This window comes from Oncorhynchus masou, chromosome 15 (assembly GCF_036934945.1).
Source record: "Oncorhynchus masou masou isolate Uvic2021 chromosome 15, UVic_Omas_1.1, whole genome shotgun sequence".
NCBI lineage: Eukaryota > Metazoa > Chordata > Actinopteri > Salmoniformes > Salmonidae > Oncorhynchus > Oncorhynchus masou.
In genome coordinates, this window is record NC_088226.1 from 9755661 (window position 1) to 9780057 (window position 24397).

The following is a 24397-nucleotide window of genomic DNA, read 5'->3' on the forward strand; positions in this document are numbered from 1 at the left end:
TAAAATACTTTGCCTAATTTCAGTTTGTGACAAAACAAGCAAATGTAGAGAATCATTGTACCATCTTAATTGTGAAATATCTTTCCAATAACCAAAAATATAGTATTTTCAGCTGTTTGAAGCTGGTGTACAAAAACAAAACTTAAGAACATTAAGCATAGAAATAGGGCACATTGAATGATCTGTTCTATGAGAATGACAGCTCTATAACTAACATTGCTATGTAAATTTGCTCAGGTCCCCGAAAAAGTTACACATTGCAGCTTTAAGTGGCATAAGACACATTAACAAAGTGAAAGTGAATAGCTTGTGCCTTCCAGCAAATCGGTTTTCATTTGATGGAAGAACATTTGTGAATGTTTGAGGGTTGTAATAAAGAGTCCAATCAGAACGCAAGCTTAAATGATTTCTTAATATCCCTCAATAAGACATACATAGACTAAACAGACTAATAATGGAGATATTTGATGGCAGTGCTAAATTACTTTTTCCCAAACCCAAATTAGGCACCAAGATCTCATTTGTTAAGCCCTTTTGAAAATATTGGACAAATAAGGCACTTGCAGTCCTAACCAGCTCAAAACAGGTATAAACTGTTAACTAATACCAAACTAATGAAGAAAATACCCCCCGGGGTTTTCAACAAAAACAGACGACTGCTGTCTGTTGACAGGTACAAGTGTCTCACATAGAGGACAGGGGCTTCAGTCCTGCAGGAGAAAGTTGTACTTCCCAAAGTCAAACTCGTCTGGCATGATGAGCATGTCTTCACGGGCCTTGGCCAGCTTCCGCCGCAGGAATTCCCGCCTCTCCTGCCATTCCACCAGCTCCTCAGCACTGTGGGCGTAGTCACAGCTCACCCCCTCGAGACAGCCACTCTCCAGCCTGTCAATCACATTGATCTATATTATGCATATGTCAATCACTGTGCACCGATAAAATTTGATAGGAACAAATAGGACAAGGGTTTGGTAAGTGAACCCTGCCATATCCCAGTTGTTTTCTGTGTGCATATACAGAGCATCTCTTGATGGGTAATGAGAAAGGAACTACAGTATTGAGACCCAGTACTGTGATTCTGGGCGAGTGTTACCTGGGACAAAGGGCGAGGCGGAGTCCAGGGAAGCGGTATGTCCAGGTGAGGCTCTCATCCTCTCCCTCGCAGCTGAATACACGGTCCTTGTGTTTCTCTGAGGAGATGTGCTGCTGCCACTGGCGCTCGCTGTTACTATGCCTCCCACACAGACGACAGTGGAAGCCGCTCTAGAATACACGCGCGCACAGTAGAACTGTCTTCATAATGTGTATGAATGCGTAACGTACTGACAGACATACGCATACATTGCATGAAGATGCACGCACACACACTATCAAAATGTAGTCCTTCTTGATAATGGTAGATAGGTGAATGTATTGTTTGCGTTCTACATCAAACAAACAGGTTTTGTGAGTAAGTGCATTCACTCACCATTGGCTCGGCATAGTCGGTTGGCATGACAATTTGCTTCTCCTCTATGTGTTGGGTGGTCAGGGTGTCATCCGCCGGACGGTTTTGATTTGTAAGCCACATGTCGTACATCTGCTGCATATCCTTCACTTCAGGAACAGGTTCAAAGAGGAACGTAAGTAACAATACTAATCCATATACTTTGATGTACGCTGACTTGGTGAGCGAGTGCATCGGAGATGTCGTACCCACTGACTATTAAAACTTTTCCTTAATAGAAACCGTGGACTGACGGCAGCATTAGCACAAAACTGAAAGCGCGAACCACCGCTTTTAATCATGGCAAGGCAACTGGAAACATAACCGAATAAAAACAGTGCAGCTATTCCCTCTGCAAGACAAATCAAACAAGCAAAGCGTCAGTATAGAGGCAAAGTAGAGTCGCAATTAACGGCTCAGACACGAGACATATGTGGCAGGGTCTACAGTCAATCACGGATTACAAAAAGAAAACCAGCCCCGTCACGAACATTGGAGTCTTGCTCCCAGACAAATTAAACAACTTCTTTGCTCGCTTTGAGGACAATAAAGTGCCACTGACAAGGCCCGCTACCAAAGTCTGTGGGCTCTGCTTTTCCGTGGCCAACGTGAGGAAGACATTTTAAACGTGTTAACCCTCGCAAGGCTGCCGGCCCAGGCGGCATCCCACAGAGCATGCGCAGACCAGGATGCTGGTGTGTTTACGGACATATTCAATCAATCCCTATCCCAGTCTGCTGTACCCACATGCTTCAAGATGGCCACCATTGTTCCCAAAAAAGCAAAGGTAACTGAACTAAATGACTATCGCCCCATTGCACTCACTTCTGTCATCACCCTAGCTGATACCCTAGACCCACTCCAATTTGCTTACCACCCCAATAGGTCCACTGACGATGCAATCGCCATCACACTGCCTTACCACATCTGGACTAGAGGAATACCAATGTAATAATGCTGTTCATTGACTATAGCTCAGCATTTAACACCATAGTACCCTTCAAACTCGCCATTAAGCATGAGATCCTGGGTCTCGACCCCACCCTGTTCAACTGGGTCCTGGACTTTGACTGGCCGCCCCCAGGTCGTGAAGGTAGAAAACAACATCTCCACCCTGCTGATCCTCAAAACTGTGCCCCACAAGGGTGCGTTCTCAGGCCTCCCCTGTTCACCCATGACGGCGTGGCCATGCACGCTTCCAACTCAATCATCAACTTTGCAGACAACACTACAGTGGTAGGCTTGATTACCAACAACAACGAGACAGCCTACATGGAGGAGGTGAGGGCCTTCGGAGTGTGGTGCCAGGAAAATAACCTCTCACTCAACGTCAACAAAACGAGATGATCGTGGACTACAGGAAACAGCAGAGGGAGCAACCCCCCATTCACATCGACGGGACAGTAGTGGAGAAGGTTGAAAGTCCAGTTCCTCAGCGTACAAATCACGGACAAACTGAAATGGTCCACCCACATATAGCGTAGGGACGAAAGCGCAACAGCGCCTCTTCAACCTCAGGAGGCTGAAGAAATTTGTCTTGTCACCTAAAACACTCAAACTTTTACAGATGCACAATCAAGAGCATCCTGTCAGGCTGTATCACCACCTGGTACAGAAACTGCTCCGCCCACAACCGCAAGGCTCTCCAGAGTGTATTGAGGTCTGCACAATGCATCACCGGGGACAAACTACCTGCCCTCCAGGACACCTACAGCACCCGATGTCACAGGAAGGCCAAAAAGATCAAGGACAACAACCATCCGAGCCACTGCCTGTTCCACCCGCTATCATCCAGAAGGCAAGATCAGTACAGGTGCATCAAAGCTGGGACCGAGAAACTGAAAAACAGCTTCTATCTCAAGGCCATCAGACTACTGCATCTTGCCTATGCCGCACAGCCATCGCTCATCCATATATTTATATGTACACATTCTTATTCATCCCTTTACATTTGTGTGTAAGGTAGTTGTTGTGAATTTGTTAGATTACTTGTTAGATATTACTGCATTGTCGGAACTAGAAGCACAAGCATTTCACTACACTCGCATTAACATCTACAAACCATGTGTATGTGACCAATACAATTTGATTTAATGTGTACTGGCGGGGATAATAGGCATCTGAACCAATCCCTCTCATAGATCAATGTAAACAAAGGTGATAATGTGGAACAAAAATATTGTGTAAACTTACAGCCATTGTTCTTCATATAAGTCCATACTTGCTTCTCCTCTTCACTGTGGGCAAAGACACAGTTCCCAATGTAGTGGCACTTCTTCTGCTCCACCACATGGGCACATATCTGAGGGGGACACGTTATGCCGTTACACACAGACTGCGAGGATGTTTGTGGAAACAAGTTTGCACAGTGTCAATGATTAAGTATTAAATTCAACTGACCAATATATACCGTTACCCATGATCACACAAACATAATAGTTCATTATAAGTTAAAGAGACACAATGATAATATGCTTGGTTGAGTCTATCAAAAATCAATTCTAGCAGATCGTGCATAAGAAGTAGCAGGGGGAAGCACACACGTCATACTGCTGGGGGTAGTTCTTGGCAAAAGGCAACGTCCGCACCATCACCCACTTCTTTCCCTCGAAGAACTTCACCAACAGCACCCGACGCTCCTTCGTCCAACTACAGGGAGAGAGATGTAAGAGTTATGATGGACTTTCCAGAAAGATACTATCCTAAATTACATAGGGCTTTGCTGTAAACGCTCCATACACCTTGGTTTGTGTTCCCGAGATGAACAGTCTGTATTGTTATTCAAAAAACGAAAACACAGATCTCAGACTACACATCTAACATACATTGGCCATTTGATAGACAATAGTGAATAACAGTGGTCAGTCATATAGAATTGTTGCATACTACAGTGAAGCACCGGCCTCCATCTGGCTAGGGATGCTAGGTAGGGTGCAGCCTACCTGTGCCTGGCCTTGGCTGCACAGTACTTAAGCGCTTTGTCCGGCTCGCTGACCAGCCCGTCCCTCCAGCACTGACCACAAACAAACTTCCTCTTCAGGTTCAAGCTATAGCCTCCTCCACCACTTGAGGATGAAGATGGTGGTGGCATGTACACCGGCTATAGTCAATGAGTCAAAAACAGAGAGGACAAAAACGGAGGCAAAAGGTAGAGAGAATCAGACAAACTACACAAGAGCCGTTGCCTCACCATATTATGAGATGGAGCATAGCAGGGATATTATACCTTGGGTTTGTGCATGTTCCGCTCCTGTTTATGCCAGTGTCGCTTGGATTCCTGAACAAGTTCTTCATGAGTGATGCCTATAGTACAGGAACATACACAGAATAGTGATGCCTAGTCGAGCCTAGACATCACTTTTTACAGACATTATTTACGAACAGTGTTTATCAACTGTGACAAAATTGAATGGCAGTGTCTACTGACACCTACTGGACTTTGTTGAAATTTGTGACTTTTAGTATAGAAACTAACATTTACAAATAAAGATATTTTACATTAAAAACATTTAAATGTTTTCACATTTATTACACAGGAATAAGTATGTCTCTCTGTGTCTGAGACCAAGTACAATGTTCATGAGTGTGTGTGTGCATCAATCTGACTGTACCAGAGTCTTGCTGCAGCCTCCAGCACTTGAGCTCTATGACAGAGTGGGCAAAGGAGTAGCTGTCCTCTCGCTGGCAGCCATAGCACACGTCCAACTGGCACTGGGTATACAGCGGGCGGATCTTAGTGTAGTGCACGCTGCTGGACCTCACTGCATACACCAGGCACCTGTAGGGCGGGGGGGAGGAGGGTTTGTGTGTGTGTGTGTGTGTGTGTGTGTGTGTGTGTGTGTGTGTGTGTGTGTGTGTGTGTGTGTGTGTGTGTGTGGACCAAACACGACTCACTTGTTTTTGTCGAACGGGTGTCGGGCGCAGGGGTTGGAGCAGGTGGACGGCACCTCCTTACTGTGCTTACTGATGATCCTGGGCTTACTGTCATAGCACTCCTGAGGAGAGAGAAAGGGGGGAAGAGAACGAGGGGGAAAGTTGAGGTAAACAGAGACAAGAAGTAGGGGGGAGCATGAGTAAGGTTGTTTTAGAGGTCTGCGCAGGACAGATTTTTTCCATCCCATTTTTATTGCACCTCATCTCACGTTGGGTTGAGCGCCTCCACTTCTTTCCATTATCAATATGTATTTATACACACTGTGGTAAGCTACAGTCTAATAACATTCAAGTTAACGGCCAAGTGATGCTCCGCCCATGTAGGCAGCCTACTCTATTTCAATGAGACCACACATACTCGGCACACTTGAACTCTCACTCCCAACTAGGAGAAGTAAGGTAGGCTACTGAAGTTGAAGCAGAGCGTGAATAATGCAAAACATGTGCTTTTAAGCATACAAAGCAGAAAGACAACCGTTTCCAAATAATTGGCGGGACAAGAAAAAATATTTTCATCCCAAAGTCGTCTGTCTGACTGCACGCTCCCTGTCGGGAATCGCAGCCCTCTACCATGTTTCACTGGTCAAGCTTGGACATATGGAGGCGGGTCTGTGTAAGGGCACAAGTGAGTGTGTGTGTCCTACCTCACAGAGGTACATGAACATGCCGTTGTGGAGCTGCAGTAGGCATTTGATGCTGAGTGTGGGCCTGTCATTGTTGGGGCTCTGTGAGTCAAACAGCAGCTCTCTGTTCAGGGCTCCCTTCCTCTCCAGGGTCCACACATCTACTTCCTCCTGGCAGTAGGCAAACGTACAGCCCGCCCTGTACTTACACTTCTGAGTCTCCAGCACCTCTGCACAGAGGGAAGGAACTTAGATTACTACATATACAAACAGACCAACGCTAACCTTTAGGACCTATTTCCCACAGATTAAAACTGGGTTATTCGTCCTATGACACACACACATTCTCTTCATCTAAACAGAGCCTCTTTCCCACACTAGTGACTGTTATTTTCTGTACCCTTGCAGAGCATAAACGCCCCAGTAAAATTGTGCGTGGGGCGGGGTCGCACCCTGTTCCAGACAGGGTGCTCTGCAGCCCTGATCCTACACAGAAGAATGTCCCGCTTACAACAGTGGGCCAATTCTGCTTGGTGCTGGTAGTCCAGGACCCCTGGACCTGAGAGACAGAGAAAGGGAGGGAGGAGAGTGATATACAGGTAAAGGGGTAAATAGGGGGAGAGAGACAGAGAGAGAAAGGGGAGTTAAGGGGGGACATAGAATGATAACAATAGAGAAGTGAACCTCAGTGCTATGATGGCCTTGAAACTGTCAGTCTTATTAGTTAGAAGTAGGGCGCCTCCCGAGTGACGCAGCGGTCTAAGGCACTGCATCGCAGTGCTAGAGGCTTCACTACAGACCTGGGTTTGATCCCAGGCTGTGTTGCAGTCGGCCGCAACCGGGAGACCCATGAGGCGGCGCATAATTGGCCCAGCATTGTCTGGGTTAGGAGAGGGTTTGGCCAGCCAGGATGTCCTTGTCCCATTGCGCTCGAGCAGCTCGTGGCGGGCCGGGCGCAAGCACGCTGACTTCGGTCGCCAGCTGTACAGCGTTTCCTCCGACACATTGGTGCGGCTGGATTCCGGGTTAAGCGAACAGTGTGTCAAAAAGCAGCGTGGCTGGGTGGGGTCGTGTTTGGGAGGACGCATGTCTCTCGACCTTCACCTCTCGAGTCCATACGGGAGTTGCAGCAATGGGACAGGACTAACTACCAATCGGGGAGAAAAAGTAGACTACAAAAAAACAAAAAGTAGTAAAGTAGTAAGTAGTAAACTGGGGGAAGGACACTGTCTGAGAGCAAGTTATTCATGACCACTACTGTACCTATCCAGCTGTAGCACGTGGCACAGGCCTGCATGAAGTCATGGGTGGCTGCTAGGGGGTTCATGATAAGCTGAGAGAGCTTGGAGGAGACCTGGCCATTCTTTACCACCTACATCGCCATGGTAATAGAAATTCATTTAAGTTAATATGTCAAGGCAAAACTAGCATGACACTGTAAAAGGTGAACTCCATCTACAAAGTTTTATGTGACCTAAATGTTGCATAATAAATGTTTTAATTAAAATGTACACAATGTACCGGAGGGAGTTCAGCAAATTCTGCTGACAGAAATAAATGGCTTACTGTGTGTTTGGACTTCTTGGGCGAACATGTTGCAGAGAGAACATTGTGGGAGATTCTTGCACCTTAAGATAGCGTGAGAACAAATAACAATCAATTATAACATCTACATTATATTCACAACTTTCTTGGTGTTAAACATTAAAAGAAAAATGAACCATGTATACATTGCTATAAGCTAACAAGACATTACCGCCCTCAATCGACTCACCAGGCAGGTTGAACTTAGAGAGGGAGTCCAGCCCTCTTCCCCCCACCACCACTGGTTTGGCTGCTATTGCATCCCCAAGTGGGTAGAAACTGTCCAGGGCATCTAAGGCATCAAGTGAATAGAGTGCTGTTGTGGGAGCTGGGGCATCCCCACCACCAATATCTGAAAGGGTGTCCAGGTTGTTTAAAGTATCTAGAGAGTCTAGTGCATCAAGGCCATCTAAAGAGTTCAGCACACCTAGGGCATCCTCCCCACCAATGCCTGGGAAGGTGTCCAGAGAGTTGAGCTGGCTGATGGCTGAGTTGAAGAAGGCTGGGGGGAGCTGGGGCGTGGGTGTGGGCAGGCCTGAGGGAAATGGGAGCTGGATGGGGACACAAGCTGAGCTGGGGAGGATGATGGGAAAGGCACGTTGAGGGGGAATCTGAATGAGAACGAGGGAGAGAATGAGAAGTTGCATTGACAGATTCAGGGAAGCTATATCTGAATATTACATCAACCAGTAGACAAACTCACACAGTCCAGCAGGCTGTCGAGATCATCTCCCATCAGCTCACTGTCACCCAGGTGCTCTGACTCAAGCACAGAGAAGGGCAACCCCCGATGGCCTTGGACAGGACTACCAAGAAGGTTGGAGTAGACCAGAGGACCAGAGGGAGAGGATTCATCACTAACTGGGATAGCGGCAGATAGAGGCTTGCAGGAGAAAACAACTGAAAGACAGGGTGAGGGAACAGGTGAGTTTAATTTTCTAGAAGAAATCTTCTTTGATAGTCCTTACATTACAATGTGATAGGTAATTCAAAATTTCTGGTCAGGAGAATTACTACCTGATGAAATGTCACTTAAGGAATCCAGACCACTGCCATACATCTTGAGGTGAAAAGAGAAAGACAACAGCTGTTTAAGTGACAATAAATCAACAGGTAAACCAAAGTACATTCCAAATCTCAACCAGTTTAAGTGGCAAGTTTTTGGGCAGCCCAACTAAATTCACATAGATCTATAACCACATTTCTATCATTCTACTTGAAAGCAAGTCTAAAAAGCGATAGATATTTTCTATGTGCTCTATTTGTCTGCTTCCTATTCTTAAGTTTTGTTTTTGCGTCTTTTACTTTCAGTTTTGTACACCAGCTTCAAACAGCTGAAAAATATATTTTTGGTTGTGGAAAATATATTTCAGAGCTGTTTAGATGATACAATGATTCTCTAAACAATACTAGCTTATAATTACCTTGTAATTACGCAAACTGTTATTTTTAGCAACCAGGAAATGGCAGAGCGATTTCTGCATAGTGCAACCTTAAAAGTGTAATGGTGAAAGTTGTTGTACTTGCCTCTCCTGCAAAAGGAACTGTGTTCCCATTACTTTGCTCAGATGTGGCCGACTCCTGCAAAGGAAACAAATACTAACTCCATAAAGAGGCAACCTAAAGAAAATGTCAAATTGAATTACTTCAATTGTTATGAATCCAAATTGAGATTTAATCCTGGGCAGATTTGGTCAGAGAATGGCAGATTGAGAACAATTGAATCCAAGCCACTTATCATGGAAGGTAAGTTGCCATGCTGTTTAAATCTAGACCTTCTGCTTTGGAAACGGATTCTCACCTGTGTGCTAACGTAGGCCTTGCGTATCTTCAGGCCCAGTTTGTTAGCTAGCTCCTGTGCCAACTCATTCACATGTTTGTCCTATAAAGAGTACAATAGTTTAAATTATTATTGACATTTAAATACGCTTTTTATTAAATACATTTTACAAACACTTATTCTGAGCTACATGATACTTCAAAAGTACGGTGTGAGGTCTCCCCTCGTCACATATTCTCACATTCTTTTGAAAAACATTAAAAGGTATTCGAAGGAGAGAAGGAAATGTGGAAACAAATCCACTTGTATGAAATTAAAATCTCCTTCTCCACTAGCAGATCATCATGAGGAATCCCAAATGACATGTCAAGTGGTAAAAAGAAACATTGCTAGTTGTGCTAGACTTTATAGATAAAAACAATATGCTACTTAACCTTTTAAAGGTGTGCATGCTTTTTTAGTCCAAGAAAACAGCCTCTGATGTAAAGGGGTTATTCATAATGTTACTCACGTTAGGCGTAGTGAGCAGGCAGCCCGTGCTGCAGTTGTAGGCCTCTCTGAAGCGGCCCAGCTCCCGCAGGCATAGAGCCTTCCTGTAGAGTGCCCTGCAACTGTCTTTGCACAGCGCCAGCACACTGTCACAGTCCTGCACACCCTGCTCATACTCCTCCTGAGAGAGATGGAGAGAAAGAGATGACAGGTAACGTGTGGGTTCTAGCACAGAGTGAAAGACTAAGGCCATACAGTGGTTAATACAGGCTAATGAGAATGGGGTAATGATAGATGATACAGGCTCTGTAACTTCAAGGGGATGTTGAGGAAGTGTGGCACGATGGCAAAAGTTCAATGAGGCTGAAACATGTTGCACATGATGCAATGAAACAATGTGATGCAACAACACAAAATACTGAAATAGAGAAAGTGCCATGGTTATTCACCGTTGATTCAATATTTGCCCACTACAGCACATTTGCTTACAACACAATTGCTATTAAATATTCGATTTAAGAGATGACTTCATACCTTTTGTATACAGAATCGTGAACCTCATTCAATCATCCATATTGTGGATCAAAGATGCATAATCCTGGTGACACACCACTCTGACTCACCATGCTGTGGTAGGCTGCTGCCCTGTTGAAATACAGACTCTCCCGCAGGGCTGAGGGAATTTCTAGAGACTCAGCCTGGGCATAGTGGGCCACGTTAACACCCTCACTGAAGTCCTTTATGGCCTGCTGCCACTCACCCTCCCTGAACATTGCATTTCCCTCATCCAGCAAGTCACACACCAACTGGGTCAGAAACTCCTGGAGGGACATTCAGGAAAGATGAGAGGAATATGGCATGGGAGTGAGATAAAGACAGTACACAGGGAAAAGCCATAAAGGACATGGATGTGTCTAATCAGTATTATGGCTGTTTTTGGTACTTTTTTCCCATGGACCAAATGTGAAAAGGAGAAAATCGCTGCAAAGGGCAAGCTGCATGACTGTGAGCACACAACATGTTCTTTGGAACAGTATAGGGGGTGTAGACATGCCTAGACTAAGGTCAAGAGAGAACAGTCATCGCATTCATTAATCCCTACCTTATAGCCTTCAGGCTTTGGATAAGGCAAAGAAGACCTAAGACACAGAGGAAAAGATAACCTATCAATACAAGTAAACTAGTGCCGTATGGTCGTTGGTGAGTATAGGATGAATAACATGGAAGAGAGCAACTGGCTACAATTTAGTTGAAAACTTGTGGGAATTGCAGGGGAAATGTTTATTTCTCACTGTATGAATCCCAGGGCGTTCTGAATGCCCTCCTGGCGCTTTTGACGGTCCATGTCCATCTCTGCACACTGTAAAAAGAGAAAGGCCCATATCAACATAATTTTGACGTCTACAATCGAATTAACGTTAACTAGCCAGTATAAATAAACTAGGTTCAAGAGCTCGTGCGAAGTATACAGCAACGAGAAAACAATACTTGGCCAGTTTAGCCAAACATTTGTTTTGTTTAGCTAACGTTAGCTAGATAAATAGTTAACCATGTCTCAAGTTTTCATGCTAGCTAGCTAACGTTAGCTGGGCACGATTCGAGAAAGTTACAACCCACCTGGTGATAAAACACATAAATCGACGTTTACTGCTATGGACAGAGGAAAATCTCAGCACAAAGAATTTAGAGCTGTACAGCTACCAGCCATCCAGTGCAAGGTTATTTTTGCATGGACAGTTTACATGTGAGTTTCACTTCCAATTCCTCAGCTGAACAGTGAACTCCCTCCCTAGCTTGTTTTTGAGTTGCTTGGCTGCCACATGGTCCTAGTGAGATTATTTCAAGGGTAGGGTGAGGTGTGCTGTGAATAAAATGTTTCATGTTTAGACTTGTCATAAGGAAGTAATCAATTATACGCGAAATTAAAACATGTGCATTTGTATTTTATTTGAGAAATTAATCTAGCTAGGATAGCTTTCACTTTTTTTATTTTATTATCTTTGTAGTTCTGGCGCAAAGGCCAGCAGATGGGGATATTGAGTAGTTTCATCTCATTTTACCTCTTGAAGCAATACATTTTTATTATTTCTAGGTCAACACCAACAAAGCTCTTATCACATTTTATTGGTCACATACACATGGTTAGCAGATGTTAGTGCAAGTGTAGGGAAATGCTTGTGCTTCTAGTTCTGACAGTGCAGTAATATCTAACAAGTAATCTTACAAATTCACAACGACTACCTTATACACACACATGTAAAGGGATGAATAATAATATGTACATATAAATATCTTGATGACCGATGGACCTTGCGGGATAGGCGAGATGCAGTAGATGGTATAGAATACAGTATATACATATGAGATGAGTAATGTAGGATATGTAGACATGATTAAAGTGCCGTTATTTAATTTCTTAAATCCATTTATTAAAGTTGCCAGAGATTTGAGTTTGTATGTTGGCAGCAGCCACTCTGTTAGTGATGGCTGTTTAACAGTCTGATGGCCTTGAGATAGAAGCTGTTTTTCGGTCTCTTGGTCCCAGCTTTGATGCACCTGCACTGACCTCACCTTCTGGATGATAGCGGGGTGAACAGGCAGTGGCTCGGGTGGTTGTTGTCCTTGATGATCTTTTCGGCCTTCCTGTGACATCGGGTGCTGTAGGTGTCCTGGAGGGCAGGTAGTTTGCCCCCGGTGAGGCGTTGTGCAGACCGCACTACACTCTGGAGAGCCGTGCGGTTGTGGGTGGAGCAGTTGCCGTACCAGGTGGTGATACAGCCCGACAGGATGCTCTTGATTGTGCATCTGTAAAAGTTCATGAGTGTTTTAGGTGACAAGCCAAATTTCTTCAGCCTCCTGAGGTTGAAGAGGAGCTGTTGCGCCTTCACCACGCTGTCTGTGTTGGTGGACCATTTCAGTTTGTCCGTGATGTGTACGCCGAGGGACTTAACTTTCCACCTTCTCCACTACTGTCCCATTGATGGGGGGTGCTCCCTCTGCTGGTTCCTGAAGTCCACGATCATCTCCTTTGTTTTGCTGACGTTGAGTGAGAGGTTATTTTCCTGACACCACACTCCGAGGGCCCTCTCCTCCTCCTTGGAGGCCATCTCGTCATTGTTGGTAATCAAGCATACCACTGTTGTGTCGTCTGCAAACTTGATGACTGAGTTGGAAGCGTGAATGGACACACAGTCATGGGTGAACAGGGAGTACAGGAGAGGGCTGAGAACGCACCCTTGTGGGGTCCTCAGTTTTGAGGATCAGTGGGGTGGAGATGTTGTTTCCTACCTTCACCTCCTGGGGGCGGACCGTCAGAAAGTCCAGGACACAGTTGCACAGGGTGGGGTCGAGACCCAGGATCTCAAGCTTAATGACCATTTTGCAGGGTACTGATATTAAATGCTGAGCTGTAGTCAATGAACAGCATTCTTACATAGGTATTCCTCTTGTCCAGATGGGATAGGGCAGTGTGATGGCGATTGCATCGTCAGTGGACCTATTGGGGCGGTAAGCAAATTGGAGTGGGTCTAGGGTATCAGGTAGGGTGGAGATGAAATAATCCTTGACTAGTCTCTCAAAGCACTTTATGATGACAGAAGTGAGTGCAACGGGGCGATAGTAATTTAGTTCAGTTACTTTAGCTTCCTTGGGAACATGAACAATGGTGGCCATCTTGAAGCATGTGGGTACAGCAGACTGGGATAGGGATTGATTGAATATGTCCTTAAACACACCAGCCAGCTGGTCTGCGCATGCTCTGAGGACGCGGCTAGGGAACTTTATGCACTTGGCAGATGATTCTGCATCTTTGTTGCATTCTTTACATATGATTTGGCTCAGTATTTGCACATGTACACAGCTTTTCCTTCTACATTAGCTGCAGTGAAATGTCTCCACATCAGATAGTGCCCTTGGCATTTTCCTGTAAAAATCTGAAAAAAAGGAGTAAAAAAAATCCCCAAATACAATTCCATGTCCAGATAAATAGTTAAGCAGTTAGATTAAACAACTACTTTGTAAGAGAAATGCTTTAAAATGAAACATATATGGAAACAGGTGAATTAACACTCCTCAGTTAGCAAGCTCAAGCAAGCTAAAACCCACATGGTAGCAAAAACGAACTAGCAGAAATTGTTAACAAGTTAGAAATGATTTAAACACACTGCTGTAGGCTGCTTTTTACTAGTTAACAAAAAAAAATGTATGTCATAAAATATATTCACCCCACCCACCCAGTATTGTAATCATTTAAAAAATATATATATATTATTTCACCTTTATTTTGAGAACAAGTTCTCATTTACAACTGCGACCTGGCCAAGATAAAGCAAAGCAGTGCAACAAAAAACAACAGAGTTGCACATAAACAAACGTACAGTCAATAACACAATAAAAAATCTATGTACAGTGTGTGCAAATGTAGAAGAGTAGGGAGGTAATGCAATAAATAGGCCATAGAGGTGGAATAATTACAATTTAGCAATAACACTGGAGTGATAGATGTGCAGATTATGATGTGGAACTAGAGATACTGGGGGGCAAAAGAGGATAAATAACAATATAGGGATGAGGTAGTTGGGTGTGCTATATTCAGATTGGCAGATCGTAATCTCGAGTACATCCGCGCAGAGAGGAGATTGAATCCGCGTCAGGCCAGGTGGGCTGGGGGTCTCGGCCAGCCTGACCTCGTGATTCCACCCCGAGAGTAATGGGCAGATAGAGAGAGTGAACCAGGATGTGGGTAGGTTTCTGAGGTCGTATTGCGGAGACCGGCCTGGTGAATGGGCGAGGTACGTCCCATAGGAGGAGGTGGCTCAGAACTCCCTCTGCCACTCCTCTACTAACATGTCACCGTTCCAGTGCGTGTTGGGCTACCAGCCGGTCCTGGCTCCATGGCATCAGAGCCAGACCGAGGCTCCTGCGGTGGAGGAATGGGTGCAGCGCTCGAAAGACACCTGGAGAGCCGTCCAGGAATCATTAAAACAAGCTAGTGGACGGCAGAAGAGGAGCGCTGACCAGCACTGCAGTGAGGCCCCCGTGTTTGCACCGGGGGACCGGGTCTGGCTCTCGACCCAAAACCTGCCCCTCCGCCTGCCCTGCTGGAAGCTGGGGCCGCAGTGTGTGGGGCCATTTAAAGTCCAGAGGAGGATAAACAAGGTGTGTTAAAGGTTACAGCTTCCTCCTTACTATTGTATTAAACCCTTGTGTCTCTCCTCAGGCCGGTGGTGGGTGGTCCCCTGCAGGAAGGTGAGGTGCCGGAGGTCCCTCCACCCCCTCTGGACATCAAGGGGTCTCCGGCGTACACTGTACATGTGATTCTGGACTCTAGACGCCAGGTGAGGGGCCTACATTACCTCGTGGACTGGGAGGGGTACGGACCGGAGGAGAGGTGCTGGGTACCGGTGGGGGACATTTTGGACCCTTCATTACTGAGGGACTTCCACCGCCTCCACCCGGATCGCCCTGCGCCTTGTCCCCGGGTCGCCCTCGAGGCCGGTACTGTCACGACTCCCACTGAAGGTGGCTCCCGTTTGGGCAGCGCTCTGCGGTCGTCGTCGCCGGACTACTAGCCACCACCGATCCCTTTTTCCTTTTCGTTTCGTTTTGTCTTATTGGTTACTCCTGTTCCATGTTTTGTTTCTTGATTTGTGTCTATTTAAGCCTGTTAGGTCCGCCTAGGTTTGTGCGGGATTGTTACTCTGTTGGTTGTGGATGTGTTTTCATGTTTGTGTTCTACGGTCTGTCTGGTCCTGTGTTTGGGCTGGTCTGTTTTATGCGCCCTGTATGTTGGCGTGACCGTTTTGTGCCGGAGAATAAATGACGATTTACCAACCCTGCTCTCTGCGCCTGACTCCAACCCACCACTCCTAGTAAAACTCTGACAGAATCCCGCACCTTTTTGCATGGAGTCAGCAGGAGCAGCCGCACCTCCTCTCCCATCGATGGAGGAGCGAGTCCTTCATCATACGGCCATTCTCCACCGGATTGGGTCGGCAATGGACCAGATGATGGAGAGGATGGACCGATGGGAGAGGAGTGGCCTCCCTACCTCACTTCCAGCTCCTCTTCCACCAGCACCACCCACCCCTCCTTCGGCATCCGGATCCGGTGCCCTGCGTCTGGCTCTCCCCAGGGAGTACCATGGAATGGTGGCTGGGTGCCAGGGGTTCCTGCTACAGTTGGAGTTGTACCTGGCTACCGTTCGTCCGACTCCCTCGGAGGAGGAGAGCGTGAGCGTCCTCGTCTCCTGTCTGACGGGTCAAACCCTGGAGTGGGCCAACGCAGTGGGGAATGGCCCAGACTCGGCGAGGGATCACTACCCCGAGTTCACCCGCCGGTTCCGGGCCGTGTTCGGTGAACGGCAAATTTGAGGCTTTTTGAGCCTGACAACGAGCTATCCTCAACAAGGTTGGAAAGTGACAGTGAAGATGAGGCCTCAGAGTCTGATGTTCAATAGGTGGACATTGAGGATGTCCATGGAGAAGACATGGAAGCCTGAGAGGAAGACAACCAAAGCTTTAGTTTCTAGACTATCAATGTTGAAAATGTTTTTGGGAGATGCGGTGGATCATTGGGGATCATTCAATATTCCCTTTCTTTTGTTGTTCAGTGAAATCATCCTATGTGAAGAGTCAACTCATTTAATTAATATTCAATTTGTAACTACATTTTTTATTTTTTTTCTATGGGAAGGGTTTAACAATTTGCAATTATGTCTACTTATGATAAGGTAAAAGGTTTATGTTTCTGTCTCCATATGATATGGTAACTATATCCAATGCAAAAAACATCTATGTTTAAATGGTATTAATAATAATTTGCATATATTTCCGTTAATTCCCATAAATTCCCGTTAATTCACATAGTTTCCCGTTAATTTCCACGGAAAGTTTCCACCTCTGAATATTCCCCAAAATGTCCAACCCTGACCTACACACTCATGTATCAATCTGATTGATGGATTGTGTTGTGCAGTAAGCAGGCTCAGGTGTATAACTGTGGATTCTTCCACCTTCAAAGAATAGGCAAGTGGGCCAACCATGGAGAATAGTAAAACACTTAATTATTTCTATCATTACACTATATTGTTTGTCCTCGTGTATCCGTTCATGTTTTTCAGCATATACTCTGCAGCCACTGAGTGTAGACACCAGGTGAGGTCCCACACACAGATTCCTGTTGAACACTCTTTAACTACCTTATTTTCTCAATAACATCCTCTCTCCTTCACTTCATCCCTCTCTCCCCTTCTCCCTAAATCATATCAGCTGTGTCGGTGAACCCCTCCTATATCTGAACTGGCTACATAGAGGGCACTTGGTCAGGTCAACAGGAAGTATTATTAAAGAGATGCTTTACATTGAAATACATATAGAGAGATTGTCAGGATTTGGCCAGGGTTGTTCCGGGTTTTGGTCAGTAGATGCCCCCATTGTGCTTTTTGTCCTTATGTTTTTCCCTTGATCCCCATTAATTATTTGCACCTGTGCCTCGTTTCCTCTAATTGTATTTAAACCCTTAGTTTCCCTCAGTTCTGTGCTCTGTGTTTGTATGTTAGCACCCTGCCCTAGTGTTCTGTGTACTCTTGTCGATTCCGGGTGACGCTCTTGTGGTATTCTGTTTTTTGTTTTTGTTTTATTTTTTGTGAGTTTCTTTTGAGGCCTTTTTTGTGCTTTTCCTACCACCTTTTGGATTTGCCATTTTTTGTATTTAAGGATTTTTTTCTTTATTAAATACACCGTCTTTAGTACTGCTGTGTCTGCCTCATCTTCTGGGTTCTGCTGACTATTCGTGGCTCAGTTGGTTAAGTGACTGTTTCTCACTCCGGGGACCCAGGTTCGAAACCGGGTCCTGACAGAAACACAGAGCCAAAAATGAACCCAGAGGCAGCCAGTTCCCAGGACCTTTTGCCACGCTGTCCCACCACCAGGAGACTGTCCAACGCCACGAAGCCGCCCTGGTTCAGCAAGAGGCCTTAATGGCTAGACATTCTCATCTTCTGTCGGAGATGCTGACTTCCATTAAGCAAATATCTGATCGACTTACCCCGGCAACAGTTCCCGTCCCAGTACCTCAAGTTCACGTACCCATGGCAGTTAACCCCCTGGCTGAACCTCGTCTTCCACCTCCCCAACGGTTCTCAGGTGATCCAAGTGCTTGTAAAGGGTTTCTCACTCAATGTTCTCTCTCCTTTGAGCTGCAACCCTCATCGTTTCCCACCGACCGGTCTAAGATCGCATATATCATCACCCTGCTGTCGGAAAAAGCCCTGGCCTGGGCTACTGCTGTGTGGGATGCCCATAGTTCCTGCTGTGCCAGCTACTCTGCCTTTGCTGAGGAATTCAAACGAGTGTTTCAAGGCCCAAGCAGTGGTTCTGACTCAGCCAAACAGCTCCTGACTCTCCATCAAGGTTGGCGCAGCGTGACGGACTATGCCATCCAGTTCCGCACGGTGGCAGCAGCGAGTGGCTGGAACAACGAGGCGCTCACGGTGTGCTTTCTGAAAGGCCTTTCCGACACTATCCAAGATGAACTGGCCACTCGGGAACCACCGGACAATCTCGAGTCCCTGATCAAGTTGGCCTCACGCATTGACCAGCGTCTGAGAGAGAGAGAACTCAACCGTAGACCTCTAGCCCCTATCAGTCCCAGCTCCGAGTCCCCACCTTTATCATCGCTGGCTCCACCGGAACCCATGCAGATTGGACGCATCTCCCAGGCTGAGAGAGACCGTCGGATGAGGGAGCGACGCTGTCTATATTGCGGCAAACCGGGCCATTTCCGTTCCACGTGTCCCGGGCTCCAGGGAAACGCTCTGTCCCGTACAGACCGGGGGAACTGTAACGGGAAACATAACCTCCTCCCATCCGTCCAACTCCCGTCTGCTCATTCCAGTCACCCTCTCCTGGGACAACCACAAGCTTCACCTTCAAGCCTTGGTAGACTCTGGAGCCGCAGGTAACTTCATGGATGGTGTCTGGGCGAAGGAGAATGGCGTTCCCTCTGAACCTCTAAGTGACCCCATGAGGGTTACTACATTGGATGGAAGCCCTTTGGGATCTGGACTTGTCACTCATGTCACTACCTCCTTGCGACTTTCAGTTTCACAACACCAGGAATTGATGAACTTTCATTTGATCTCCTGTTCCGAGTTCCCTCTCGTCCTTGGATACCCCTGGCTTCACAGCCATAACCCTCACATCGACTGGTCTGTGGGCACTATCAAGCAGTGGGGTCCTACGTGCCAAGCTACTTGTATTTTCCAGAATTCCCGAGTTCTACTCCCGAGTCTTTAGAATCCATCGACCTGACCCGAGTTCCCGAGTGTTACCATGACCTCAAACTGGTGTTTAGCAAACAGAGGGCCACCATGCTACCACCCCATAGACCTTACGATTGCCCCATCGACCTGTTTCCGGGCACTTGCCCCCCAGGGGTCGGATCTTTTCCCTATCTCCACCCGAACGAGCTGCTATGGATACCTACATCAAGGACGCTCTGGAAGCAGGCCTCATGCGTCCATCCACCTCCCCGGCGGGAGCAGGGTTTTTCTTTGTGGCCAAGAAAGACGGTGGATTACGTCCTTGCATCGACTACCGGGGACTCAATGCCATAACCGTCCGTAACCGTTACCCGCTACCCCTTATGGCCACAGCCTTCGAGCTGCTTCAGGAAGCAGTTGTTTTCACTAAGCTTGACCTGCGGAACGCATACCATCTTGTGCGGATCAGACCTGGTGACGAGTGGAAGACCGCTTTCAACACGCCTACTGGTCACTATGAATACTTGGTGATGCCCTTCGGCCTGACCAACGCCCCAGCGGTGTTCCAAGCGCTCATAAACGATGTGCTTAGGGATATGCTTAACATATTTGTGTTCGTTTACTTGGATGACATCCTCATCTTTTCGAGCTCCCTTCAAGAACACACTAAGCATGTCAGACAAGTACTCAAACGCCTCCTAGACAGCCATCTGTACGTTAAGCCGGAAAAATGTGAATTCCATTCATCCCGAGTACAATTCCTGGGATTTGTAGTGGAACCCGGTCGAGTCCAAATGGACCCTAGGAAGGTAGGGGCGGTAGCGGATTGGCCCACCCCCAAATCCGTTAAGGATGTTCAGCGTTTCCTGGGCTTCACAAACTTTTACCGCAAGTTCATCAAGAACTTCAGTTTGGTGGCAGCTCCTCTCTCAGCTTTAACCAAAGGTGGCAATGCAAGGTTTTTGTGGGGAAGAGAAGCTGAGACGGCCTTCCAAGGACTCAAGCAGCGCGTCCTCTCTGCTCCCATCCTGATACTACCGACTACGGATGAACCATTTGTGGTGGAGGTAGACGCATCAGAGGTTGGTGTTGGAGCTGTCCTGTCTCAGAGGGGTGAAGACAAGAAGCTTCATCCGTGCGCTTTCTTCTCACACCGGCTTACCCCGACTGAGAGGAACTACGATGTGGGGGATCGTGAACTCCTAGCGGTGAAGATGGCATTGAAGGAATGGAGACACTGGCTCGAGGGGGCTTCTCACCCGTTTCAAGTGCTTACGGACCACAAAAATCTGGAGTATATCCAGCAGGCGAAGCGATTGAACTCTAGACAAGCTAGATGGTCTCTTTTCTTCAATCGATTCCAGTTTATCCTCACCTATCGGCCCGGGTCGAAGAATCTCAAACCGGATGCCCTGTCCCGAGTCTACGCTCCTGCCATTCGAGATGACACGGACATGCCTGTCCTTCCTGCTGCTAAGATTGTGGCTCCGATCTCGTGGCAAGTTGAGGATACCGTGAGACGTGCTCAAGCTAGCGAACCGGACCGGAAAGGAGGCCCTGCCAATCGGTTGTTTGTCCCCAAGGCAGTGAGGACTCAGGTCCTTCTGTGGGGGCACTCCTCTCGCCTCACCTGTCATCCGGGCGTAGGTCGCACCTTGGAGTTCATCCAGCGTAAGTTCTGGTGGCCTACCATAAGAGAAGACGTTGCCACTTTCGTCAATGCCTGCCCCGTGTGCTGCCAGGGCAAATCTTCTCACCTCCGCCCTCAAGGACTCCTTCATCCTTTACCTGTTCCCCACAGACCCTGGTCCCATATCTCATTGGACTTTATTACTGGACTTCCTCCATCCCATGGCAATACTACTATCCTAGTCATAATCGACAGGTTTTCAAAGGCGGCCAGGTTCGTCCCTCTGACTAAGTTACCTTCTGCCAAGGAAACGGCTGAGTTGGTAATTAATCATGTGTTCCGAGTCTTCGGCATTCCTCAAGATGTGGTTTCTGACAGAGGTCCCCAGTTCGCCTCAAGGTTTTGGAAGGCCTTCTGCCAACTCATGGGGGCTTCTGCCAGTCTATCTTCAGGGTACCATCCGGAGTCCAACGGCCAAACAGAGAGGATGAATCAAGAGCTGGAAACCACCCTCCGATGTATGACTCGTGACAACCCGTCCACATGGTCATCCTTTATTGTTTGGGCCGAATACGCGCACAACACCTTGCGCTCCTCCTCCACTGGTATGTCCCCGCACGTGTCAGTTTGGCTATGCTCCTCCATTGTTCCCGGACCAGGAGGCAGAAGTCAGAGTGCCTTCAGCCTTGAAGTTCGTCAGACGCTGTCGGCTTATGTGGAGGAAGACACGTCTTAATCTTATGCGTTCCTCACAGAGGTATCAACAACAAGCCAACAGACGTCGCCGTCCCGGGCCTACCCTGCGCCCCGGCCAGAAAGTCTGGCTCTCCACAAGAGACTTACCTCTACGGGTGGAGTCTCGCAAGCTGTCCCAAAAATACATCGGTCCCTTCAAGGTTGCCAGGAGAGTTAACCCAGTTTCTTATCGCCTACACTTACCCAGATCCCTTAAGATTAATCCCACATTTCATGTTTCATTGTTAAAACCTGTTGTTTTTTCTCCCCTTGTCCCGGCAGACAGACCTCCCCCTCCGCCTCGTGTCATTGGAGGCCAGCCGGCTTATACCGTCCACCGGATACTGGATTCCCGCCGGGTGCAGCGGTCCTGGCAGTATCTGGTGGACTGGGAAGGCTACGGTCCTGAGGAGCGCTCCTGGGTTCCTGCCAAAGACATCCTGGACCCTGACCTCATTCGTCAGTTCAGGGTCCTCCACCCTGAGAGAGCTGGTAGGAACGTCAGGAGCCGTTCCTAGGGGGGGGATTCTGTCAGGATTTGGCCAGGGTTGTTCCGGGTTTTGGTCAGTAGATGCCCCCATTGTGCTTTTTGTCCTTATGTTTTTCCCTTGATCCCCATTAATTATTTGCACCTGTGCCTCATTTCCTCTAATTGTATTTAAACCCTTAGTTTCCCTCAGTTCTGTGCTCTGTGTTTGTATGTTAGCACCCTGCCCTAGTGTTCTGTGTACTCTTGTCGATTCCGGGTGACGCTCTTGTGGTATTCTGTTTTTTGTTTTTGTTTTATTTTTTGTGAGTTTCTTTTGAGGCCTTTTTTGTGCTTTTCCTACCACCTTTTGGATTTGCCATTTTTTGTATTTAAGGATTTTTTCTTTATTAAATACACCGTCTTAAGTACTGCTGTGTCTGCCTCATCTTCTGGGTTCTGCTGACTATTCGTGGCTCAGTTGGTTAAGTGACTGTTTCTCACTCCGGAGACCCAGGTTCGAAACCGGGTCCTGACAGAGATAATGATCAAGGGTCAGTTTTGCATTTCAACTCCTGATGTTTAATGACTGACAGTGTTAGAATAAATAAAAAAACACAAGGCTTAAACATGCTATCTCTCGCTCTCCATGTGTCTCTTGTTTTCAGGTATGTTTTGATGTGAGAGGATGCCAACCCCCAGTCCCATCATCGCCACCTCACCCGCTCTTAAGATAACCGTCGGGCCGACTGGGAGTCCAAGGCTGGTTAGGAGACACCACTAGAGACACTTATGTAATTGTGATGAACTGAGAGAATATTAGAGTAGCACTGTGATTCATGAATCACGTGCTGCCTTCCCTGCTCCTATGTCCTTACTGTCACATCTGCTCCTGCAACGCTACTCTGTCCTGGATTCCCCACTTTACTACTCCCTTAGATTCCCCTCCGAGGGAGATTATCAGTGGTCTTGTATGTCTTCCATTTCCTAATAATTGCTCCCACAGTTGATTTCTTCAAACCAAGCTGCTTACCTATTGCATATTCAGTCTTCCCAGCCTGGTGCAGGTCTACAATTTTGTTTCTTGTGTCCTTTGACAGCTCTTTGGTCTTGGCCTTAGTGGAGTTTGGAGTGTGACTGTTTGAGGTTGTGGACAGGTGTCTTTTATACTGATAACAAGTTCAAACAGGTGCCATTAATACAGGTAATGAGTGGAGGACAGAGGAGCCTCTTAAAGAAGAAGTTACAGGTCTGTGAGAGCCAGAAATCTTGCTTGTTTGTAGGTGACCAAACACTTATTTTCCACCATAATTTGCAAATAAATTCATTAAAAATCCTACAATGTGATTTTCTGGATTTTTTTCTCATTTTGTCTGTCATAGTTGAAGTGTACCTATGATGAAAATTACAGGCCTCTCTCATCTTTTTAAGTGGGAGAACTTGCACAATTGGTGGCTGACTAAATACTTTTTTGCCCCACTTTATATGCATAGTCACTTTAACCATATCAACATGTACATACTACCTCAATCAGCCTGACTAACCGTAGTCTGTATGTAGCCTCACTACTTTTTTAGCCTCACTACTGTATATAGCCAGTCCTTTTACTGTTGTTTTATTTCTTTACTTACCTATTGTTCCCCTAATACCTTTTTTGCACTATTGGTTACAGCCTGTAAGTAAGCATTTTACACCTGTTGTATTCGGCGCACGTGACAAAGTTTGATTTTATTTTGATTTGATGGATGAGGATGGGGGCAGTTGTGAGTAGCTGCTTTAGATCCCCAAAAGCCTTGTCCGCTGCTGGAGACCATGTGAATGGTACCTTGGGAGAGGTGAGTGCAGAGAGGGGGGCCGCCAGGTTGCTGTAGGCCCGAATGAAACTGAGGTGGAAATGAGCAAACTCCAAAAACCGTTTTAGTTGCACCCTAGACATGGGCTGGGGCCAAGCCACCACCGCTCTCACCTTTTCCGGATCCATCTGAACATTCCCTTCAGTGATCATGTATCCCAGAAAGGAGATAGTAAAGCAGTGAAACTCGCACTTCTCAGCTTTTACAAACAACTGAATTTCCAGGAGGCGCTGAAGGACCTGTCAAACACGGAGAATGTGTTCCTGGGCAGAACAATAGAAAACCAGAATGTCGTTGAGGTAGACAAAAACAAAATGATTAAACATGTCCCGGAGCACATCGTTGACCAGGAAAACAGCGGGCCATCTGTTGAAAGCCATCTTCCACTCATTTCCTTCGCGTATCCGCACAAGGTGGTAGGCATTCCAAAGGTCCAGTTTGGAAAAGGTGGTATCCCCGTGGAGAGGTTTGAAAGCCAAGGAGAGAAGTGGTAGAGAGCACCGATTTTTGATCATTATGTCATTGAGGCCCCGGTAATCAACGCATGGATGCAGGG

The 24397-nt window shown here is 46.8% G+C and overlaps 1 protein-coding gene and 1 long non-coding RNA gene across 2 annotated transcripts; one reads left to right on the forward strand and one right to left on the reverse strand.

The window, feature by feature from the left end:
- Window positions 1-496: 496 nt before the first annotated feature.
- LOC135555562 (zinc finger CCCH domain-containing protein 7B-like) lies at window positions 497-11700 on the reverse strand. Its single transcript, XM_064988090.1, has 23 exons — window positions 11513-11700; window positions 11188-11255; window positions 10998-11034; window positions 10519-10716; window positions 9918-10076; window positions 9428-9508; window positions 9154-9207; window positions 8644-8686; window positions 8330-8526; window positions 7817-8237; window positions 7609-7670; window positions 7306-7414; window positions 6443-6601; window positions 6064-6272; window positions 5381-5481; window positions 5098-5264; window positions 4713-4789; window positions 4429-4586; window positions 4030-4135; window positions 3680-3788; window positions 1469-1596; window positions 1094-1263; window positions 497-885 (listed from the first exon to the last, which is right to left on the reverse strand). The coding sequence occupies exons 2-23, from the start codon at window positions 11244-11246 to the stop codon at window positions 705-707; spliced, it is 2985 nt and encodes a 994-aa protein (XP_064844162.1). The 5' UTR covers window positions 11247-11255; window positions 11513-11700; the 3' UTR covers window positions 497-704.
- LOC135555563 (uncharacterized) lies at window positions 11013-23007 on the forward strand. The gene is made up of 3 exons (XR_010457883.1): window positions 11013-11095; window positions 15114-15231; window positions 22657-23007. It is a non-coding gene; the product is annotated as an uncharacterized LOC135555563 (long non-coding RNA).
- The last annotated feature ends 1390 nt before the right edge of the window (window positions 23008-24397 follow it).

Bases quoted from the DNA above. Each gene is read 5' to 3' on its own strand.
- LOC135555562 (XM_064988090.1), bottom strand. From the start codon at position 11,246: ATGGACATGGACCGTCAAAAGCGCCAGGAGGGCATTCAGAACGCCCTG. The intron at 10,717-10,997 runs GTAGGGATTAAT...ATGTCCCTCCAG, and splicing joins CAAAGCCTGAAGGCTATAAG to GAGTTTCTGACCCAGTTGGT. The intron at 6,602-7,305 runs GTACAGTAGTGG...TCTGTCTCTCAG, and splicing joins CACGTGCTACAGCTGGATAG to GTCCAGGGGTCCTGGACTAC.